Raw genomic sequence first — 8,858 nt, forward strand, 5'->3', positions numbered from 1 at the left:
GGGGGGGGGGGGGGATTCTCAGTCACATAATGCTCTACAGGCACAGTCCCAGAGAGATGAAAGTAGGTTGTTTTTTCTAGAATTGAAAAGCCAAAAGAATACATTTATGTCTGCCTCAAAAGGCCTGTCACATGTCCTGTGTGTCCTACGATACTGTAGTGTCTCAAATTATTTCCCCTCCATTTTCCGCTCTTCCTCTGGTTTCCCTCACCTCTTCACTACTGTACTTTTTGCTCTTCTTCCTCTTTGTTCTCTGTCTCTGTGCTACCTGCCTATCTTTCCCCCACCTCCCCTCCTTTTCTGTTTTAACCTCCTCACTCTTTTATTGCCCCAAGGGGAGGGCCCTTTCTTTCCTCTCTTTCCATATTTAAGTCTCTTTAATAGCGTCACTGTCAACCACATATCCAATCCTGACACCTTCTTTTCTCTTCGGCCATGCTGCGGGGCAATACTCGCTGACTCTGCCCCACAGCTGCACAATGCCAGGAGAGAGCCCGGCAGACAGGCCAGCCAACGCACAAATGCCCCCCTGAAAAGAAGATGATTGTATTAGTGTTAACAAAGCACCATAGCATGGCAGTGGCTATTCTTTTGGAAGCACGGTCAAATGGTGTAAGTAGAAGTGCATAGACAGAGAAGCAGGGGAGAGAATAATAGCCAGAATTTGACCTCTGTTCCTGCCTCAATTGTTGAGCAGACACTGGCTTTATATTACATTATACTGAAGAGGAGCAGGGCCAGTGCATCAGCGAATATTCTGAGTTTCTGAAGTGAATTAGGTTGTCCCCAAAAGTGCACGCACAGTTGTTTTGCTTCGCTTGTCATGTTCTCTCCCACTCTCGCTATTTTCTGAAATCAGATTTGTGGGGGTTCTTTTGTGAGTCGAGATTGGTCAGCGAAGAATAGGCTGGGTAATAAAGTCTTGGCTGAACTGGATGTAATGTGGAATTCTACAAAAAACACAGAAGATTAACAAGGGTCACAAATTAAGGCGCTGTATATTTTATATTGGTCTTGTGCATATTGTTGGACATTTATTGCCTATGAGGTCATGTCTGAAGCCCCAGAGACTTCTTTCCGAATTGTGCATTTTGAACTTAATCTGTGTCATGGATGCATTAGCTTCGGGTTGGAAGTGAAAAAGCTATAGGTACAGCTATTCATGGTGAACAGATGAACCCAACCTTTTTGTACTGCATTGAGCACACAAAACAATAAGGTCAGTACCTATGTCTGTATGGGATCGCAACACAGGCTGCAGAACTACGCCAAGCTAGACACGGTTGGTAGTTAACACTAGGTATCGTTGGAACAAGAAGTACGTTTGTTAACAGTTACCAACATCTGTGTTGAAAATGTTATATTTTAGTTTTTAACCGTGTTTAAGGTGGATATTGTCTTTTATTTGGCAGGAAAGACAAGGAGCAGAAAGAAGAACAGGCTTCGGAGGAGCAGCAGTCAGCTCTTTGTACCAGGAGGAGATGATCAGGTATTTACATCAGAAGTAATACACACACACACACTTCATCACACACTCTCTTTCTTTAACTCAGTGCCATTAAGTTCTGTTTTAGAGGCCAAATGCATTTCCCAGTTCTTGAGGGTGCTGGAACAGACTCAGCTTTTTCCCCTTCAGCTGTGAATCACCGCTTATTCAATGCTGAGGTCAACTCGATATCTGAGTCTGGCATTGTTAACCACTGATCTTGATGCTGTATTTGATTACATTCAACAGACCGTAACTGAAGTTAGGGCCCGGAGACGTCATACAGTTCTGATTTATGTTAATGAAATATATTCTCCATTTACTTCTGCCTGGCAGACTTACTCAAGCTTAAAAACCTCATCTTCATTTCAATGAAAAAAGAGCTCTTTTGGAGATGAAAATGAGATGTGTGAATCCTGCAGGTTTTCCCCCTAAATGGCTGTATGTGATTAGTGTGCACGGTCTTGGGAAGAGGCGGCCAGAGTCTCCCCTTTTTAATTACGTTACGATTCGGGGGGGAACTTTGGGGGGGAGGGTGATGAAGACACGCTGGATACAGCAGAGGGAGGCAGGTACAGCAGACTTCCCAGAACGATGCTCCCCTTGGTGATATCCAGTAGCAGCGATGCCCCGAGGGAAACCAGTAAGGAGGAAGTCATTAACATGGCACGTACACACACTTATGCACATGTGTGCACACATAAACATTGCCGCTATATGTCGACGCAATTGCATCCGAATCCATGCATAACCTGCCTGGTGTCACAGACTCACTGCTCTGCTGCATTCAATTTCCTCTTTCACACACACACAAAACACACAACGACACACACCAACACCACACACCAGAGCCATCCATTATTAAAACGCTAAGCACCTGTTAACCCAGACAGAGAGTTAATGCATTTCTCGCCGCTCATCTCCTGTATTGTGTGTGTGTGTGTGTGTTTGTTGTGTGTTTCGACAAAAGCAGGATTGATTAGCAATATCCCTGGGCTACTGAGCTGATCACTGTGTGATTGAAGAGGCTTTGAATGCTACATTTGTAATTCTCTCACCCACCTTGAAAAAGGATTCTGATAAACACTGTAGGCTTTGTTGTCCGGACACTTTGCTGGAAGCTGCTGCCGAGTTATTTGAGTTCTCATTGTTTCTCGTACTTCCATGGAGCTCAGCCCTGTTGGGAGTGTCAACCAGGGTCCTATAGGGGATGTGGTGACAGATCATGTAGGTGTGTGTGTGTGTGTGATGGATGGTGTGGTTGTGGTGTTGATCAGTGTGAAGCTCAGGCCAGGTAGATGAGTGTTCTCCACCACTGTGGCCAGTTTAGCCTGATGGATGAAGGACATATCTGCCAGTACACCAGACTGGACACTCACATGTGAGCACACACACGCTCTCTGTCTCTCTCTCTCTCTCACACACACACACACAAACACGCAACACGCACAGGAAAAACCCTTTGTACCCCAGTTGTTGTGATGACAGAGTACCCTGTGACCTTCCCAGCATGCACTGCGGTGCTGTTGATGTCACGTCGTTTATAGGACCCACATTAATCATTTGTTTGTTTATAGCCCGTTGTGTGTGTGTGTGTGTTTGTGTGTCCATGTGGGTGGATTCATGTGTACTCTCACTGTGGTAGCGACTATACGCAGCTGTTGGTTGTGTGTGTACATTCATATGTGAGTTTATTGTACAAAACTCTGCACATTATATAACCTTACACTACATACTTGATGTGTGCTCGCTTTATATATGTGAGCATTGTGTCATGCGCCTGTCAGCCCAGCCCTGTCCGACCATCGACGAAAGACTGATGAGCTGGCCTATTGATTAGTTGCCGGGGAGACGGATGGCGGCCACACATCAGGGACACTTGGGGTCACCATGGCCATCAGACAAAGTGGGTGTGGCCCAGTGTGGAGACTCATGAATAAACATAACGCTGGTAATCAGGAATATGTAAATTAATGTGCTCATACATAACCTAGCAGTGATAAAAGTGTAATGAGTTATTCATAATTCATCATGGGCTGATGAGGAGGTGGCGGGAAGAGGGAGGGGAGGAACTAGAGAATTGGGAGAGAGGCATGTAGATGAAAAGCCGAAGAAAGGGAAATACAGAGGTTCATTAAAGAACAAGCAGCAGACAAAACTTTGTTTGTGTCTGCTGTTTGTGTCAATTTTAAGATAGTTTTCTCACAGTAAATAACAAAGTGTATTTGTTGTGAGTGAGAATGGTTCTCTTCTTTTCTGGGGTCAGTTTTAAGTTGTAGCTGAGACAGGGCTGATGTTTGAAGCCAGTGGGTTGCAGTGGGACCAAGAAACTATGCAAGGTTTCCCTGATTCAGTAATTGTTCTTTATATCAAACCTCACCTTTGTGTTTGTTTAAACAGACACACACAGTGGAGCACTTACACATTACAGATGGTTTGCTAGGGATGCTGCCAAACATTTTATTGTTCCTATGTGTGTTGCTGTTGTAACTTCTGCAAGGACAATAGACAACCATTTTTTCATATACAGGTGCCTTCTCTTCAGGCTCAAAGAAGTAAGGATAAAAAGGCTTCTGGAAAGGCTGTATGGCCGCTAGTTAGTTTTTGGGTTGGTGCAAAGAAGGTGGAATATATTAATTAATTGATTGGTATAGCAGAGGTTGTAAAGAGCCCAGATAGGTTTGTAATTATTTTTATAATCAATTAATCTTAAAGTTATTTTCTGAATTACTCAATTAATCAGGTGGTCGATAAAATGAATGATCGCCTTTTTCCAAAACCTGAGGCGATCTTCAGGCCTTTAAATGTCTCGGCTTGTCCAACCAACAGTCCAAAAACCTGAAGATATTCAGTTTAATTGTTTATAGAAGCAAAGGAAATCTAAATGGTTGCCGATAAACTAACTGATTAATTGACTAATTGTTGCAGCTTAGGTCTTGCACATCTTGACACGTGATTTAGTGAGTACTAGCATAGCAATAATAGCTTTTATCATGAAATAAATGCCCTGCGTTTTGTGAAATAGCCCCTCTGCTCTTTTTCCCTAGAGGTTGATTTTATTATTTATATTATTTTTATTATTGTTATATATTTTCTGTTCTGTTTTTTTTTGTGTGTAGCCAGACCTCTGTATCTTCATGCTAACTCTCAGTGTAAGGTAACTGAACCTAACTATGACTATGTTAAGGCCATACTCAGCACAAAGCTAAACAACATCCTCAGTCTTATTTGGGCGACAGTCCACGGTTCCTCTTGTGTGACTGGAGCCAGGTGTGTGCTGTGGGACTTGAGGCCCAGTGCCGCAGAGCATCAGAGACAGGAAGAGGGGGATTTGGCCTTGGGGATGACTGACTTACTGCGTGGGAGTGGTAAAGCGGTGGGTATGCAGGGTTTCTGTCAGACAATGGAGCACTAAATTCAATTAATATGAATGGCCAGCATGGGTAAGAGGAAGGGGAAGGCGTAAAGCTCTAAATGAGATTTCGCCCCTTCTCTCCCCTTCACCCAACAGCCCTCCTTCACCAGCCCCACCACCACCAGCACTGCACCCTGTCTCCCCCCAGCACTCACTCCTGTCCCCAATGCCAGGAGGTGATTAGAGACACAGAGATATAATCAGAGGTGGGATGGTGCCACTGTGTGTCTGTGTGTCTGTGTGTGTGTGTGCGTGTGTGTGTGGTGTGTGGTGTCAGTGTGGTGTGGTGTGCCGTGTGTGTGTATATGCCGGTGTTCCTGAGGGATGAGGCACGTGTGGCTGTTGCTGTCAGACAGACAGACTCAGTATGTGTTTGCGTTATCTGCTATGTCTGCATGTTTGATAACCAAATACTCTAGTAACATGGTGTTTGCTTACCTGGGTGTGCACATACTTGAACAGACATGAAAGACAGTTAAAGGGTCGGTTCACTAAAATGACAGAAAACATATTTTCTCACTTATCCCATGCAGATAGTTGTTTTGGTGTTGAGATTTCCGTTGCAAAACAGTACAACAGGGATGAGTGGAATTGTATTTGCGGTTCTCACAACATTGACAATTTATATTTAAAAAAATTGGACAGCAACATTTCTTTACAAAAACAGTGTCTGTAACTCATCATAGCATAGATTAAACATCATTCTTTGTCTTTGTCTTTGTGACTTATTCTTCAGTAGTAAGTAGTTCTAATGAAATTTGTCAACGGTGAGGTTTGTGGGTTATTCAGAACAACCAGGATACTGAATGGGTAAAGAAATCTTGCTGTTAATTTTTTTAAATTAATTGAGCACCATAAACAAAATCCATTCACCCTCATTGTGGACTAGAGGCTCCTAAAATACCCAAATCTAGGAAAGTAAAACCAGTCATCTGATCCTTGAACCTCAAATGATGGTTCAAAAAAAATAAAGTTGACTGACTCTTCTCCTTTCCCTGACTCTGTTTCTGTATCACTCTCAGGGAAGAAGATAAGAACATCTTTGACTACTGCAGAGAAAATAATATCGACCACATCAGCAAGGCCATCAGCTCCCAGAAAGTGGATGTCAATACTAAAGACGAAGAGGTAACTACACTGTAATGTCTATACATAATGTGGGTAAGTGGCATCAGGGTGCAGGGAGAGTAGGGAAATCAACAATTTATCAATCCAGAGGATCCATGTTCAAACCCCATGTCAGGAAGGATTTACCCTTCTGAAGTGTCCTTTTGCAAGGCACTGAGTTTGTATTAGTCTCAGGGTTATTTTCATGTGCTCTGACCTCTTGCGCAGCAGGGCGGGTAAAAATGATCAGTGGAATATCACGGAAATACAGGTCACTGGGGGATGATTCACGCAGCTCTTTTTGCAGTCGTTACATAATGGTTTCAATGAACTGAAGCCACTAACACATGGGAACCGCTCTTCGGGCTGAGATGCGTAAATTGTATAAATGGCTATTACCACCGTGAGGTGTTTTCTGGATTGACCCCGAAATCCATTCATCTGCCCTCGATTCATTATCAGCCAGGCCAAATGGCTCGCTCCCTGCCTCTCTTTTATCACAGCCGCTCTTCAGATAAACAGGCAGTCAGCTGGTGAGTTCCCGACCAAAGGCCAGATGGTTGAGGGAGCTCGGCAGAGAAAGCTTTGTCTAGCCGCTGCCATTGTTGTTTCCCCATCTGCAGTGCAGCTTGCTCAACAGCAGAGGGCAGTGGTGAAGTTTCACATCAGCAGGAAGCCTGATCTGCTTTTGCAACTCAGAGAGAGAGAGAGAGAGAGAGAGGCAGAAAGAGGCTCTGTCCCAGTACTCACTCTTGGGGTGTGTGATCAAATATCCACCTGTGTTATCTATTTGTAGTAGTTGCCAACAAAGCCAAGAAGGAGTTTAGACTGAAAGCGTGTGGAGGATTTTCAGAACACATCAGGATGTGCTTTGAACTCATCCCATCATTCATACAAATTCCACATTGCCCTGGGTTGCTTAGGCTGAGACACTTTTGTAAACATATTTTTTCTGATAATTAACAAAACAACAGCCAATTAGCATCACAATTATATTCAACAATGAAACAAAAACAGAAAAACCAAAATCCAGGAAATCAAAGGAGTAATGCGATGGTTTCAGTAGAAGAAGTTATGTAGGATTATTGTCACATAACAAGATGACATGATCACAACAAGATATGTTCTTGTGTATGATACATCATTTTGGAAAAGCATGTACTGCTTAAAATCATTTGTGGGAAAAACAGAATGGAGGTTACAATGTCAGATGCTATATTGTATGTAATGCATATATAAAGTTTCTAATTTAAGTCATAATCATAAGTCATAATTAATTACAAAAAAACATTGTGCATTGTTTGGATATAAGTAAAATAGTTTAATTGTTTCCCAAAAGAGATAATACAGATGTTCACCTCAAATAAAACCTTTTATTTAACAATTATAAAGCAAGAAAAATGTCATTTATTGTTTTGTATTGCATTCCTTCAGGTGGAAGATGCTAGCCAGTTTATATCTTTACCTTATTTGTCATTCATATGTTTTTGGATTACTTCTTTTTTTCCAAAATCATTCAAATTCTTGCATCTTATTATGGTTTTTATATTAATGTAGTTCATTTTTAAATCAGGAACAAGTACTATTTAACACAAAGTATTATGAATATGAGTATAGTATGAAATTAACTGTAATTGTTCATTGTTGCCAAAGAACAACTTCTGGTGTGGCAGTGCGGAAAATCCTGAATTTTGGGATACAGCGACACTTAAGAGCAGGACTAGAAGGAGTGTCCATCATTTGTTACGACAAAGATGTCTAGAGAGGCAACTTTCTTCATTGATAGTGACAGGAAAAGGGCGAGAGAGAGGGGGGATGACATGCATTAGAGGGCCACAGGTCGGAGTCGAACCCATGGCCACTGTAGCAAGGACTCTGTACAGGGGGGCCAGCTTTACCAGGTGAGCTACCAGAGCGCTTCAACTTTCAGTTTATTATTGACCAGAATTCTTCAGTTAATATCCAACATACAAGATTCACAGTAATTTCACCTTTGAGCAATCTCTTTGGTATTTAAGATGTTTTAACAATGTTTCCAATGAGATTCATCATTATATTACTGCATGTCAGCATCTTTCAGATGTGCACATTTCATACTATCTCAAACATGCAAATCACAAGTTTGCATCAGGGCAGAGCCAACGAGAGAGGATGGGAAGATAGCAGAAGACTGGACATACGCTAGAAACCACAAATATTTCTATATAGCAGTGCTTCTGTCCTCCACAGTGAGCAAGAGTTTGTCCTCTCCACATGAAGAGAATGGAGGCTTTTACTCACCTGCGCACTTGAGCAGAGAGTGTTTAACATTTATTACCTGTGGTTTACCCTCCTGGATTGGACTATTTCAGCACTGATCAGAAGAGACCCTTATTAATGCCCTCTCTTCTAAATATCAAGACTGTCCCAACCTCTGAATGTTTCTGTAAATGGTCTCAACTTTAAATGCTACACTTATTCTATTTGACACATTTAGTGTTTTAATAATCACCGCAACTCCCTGCAAAAGCCCACTTAATACTTGTGCATGCAGTATCCAGTTGGAAGTAGTAAACTCTTCAGTCGTCAGTAAAAATGTGGCTGGCAGTCAGCAACAGCACACCTGGAAGAGAGCAGGAAAGCGAGAGTGAGGAAGCGAGAGAGAGAACAACTTATTGGTATTCTGGCCTGGCTTATAAGTATCCATTTTAACATGCAGCCATGGTGATCAATATGATTTAAGCAACAGAATTGGACTCGGAGAGTTTGCTTTACCTAATTGGCCTCACTGAAAAATGAGCTTGCGTGGTTTTATTAGAACAAGGATCTTAGACCTAACGAGAGGATTGTGTGTGTGGTGTGTGGTGTGTG

At 42.3% G+C, this 8,858-nt stretch overlaps 1 protein-coding gene across 1 annotated transcript in view; it reads left to right on the forward strand.

The window, feature by feature from the left end:
- The window catches only part of acbd6 (acyl-CoA binding domain containing 6), a 33,057-nt gene that overhangs the window by 3,100 nt on the left and 21,099 nt on the right, over window positions 1-8,858 (forward strand). The window contains exons 4-5 of the mRNA XM_035653746.1: window positions 1,413-1,489; window positions 5,924-6,029. Of these exons, the coding sequence (XP_035509639.1) occupies window positions 1,413-1,489; window positions 5,924-6,029 (183 nt within the window). The remainder of the gene's footprint in view (window positions 1-1,412; window positions 1,490-5,923; window positions 6,030-8,858) is intronic.

Source organism: Morone saxatilis, unplaced genomic scaffold (assembly GCF_004916995.1).
Source record: "Morone saxatilis isolate NCDOM2014 unplaced genomic scaffold, NCSU_SB_2.0 Contig12, whole genome shotgun sequence".
NCBI lineage: Eukaryota > Metazoa > Chordata > Actinopteri > Moronidae > Morone > Morone saxatilis.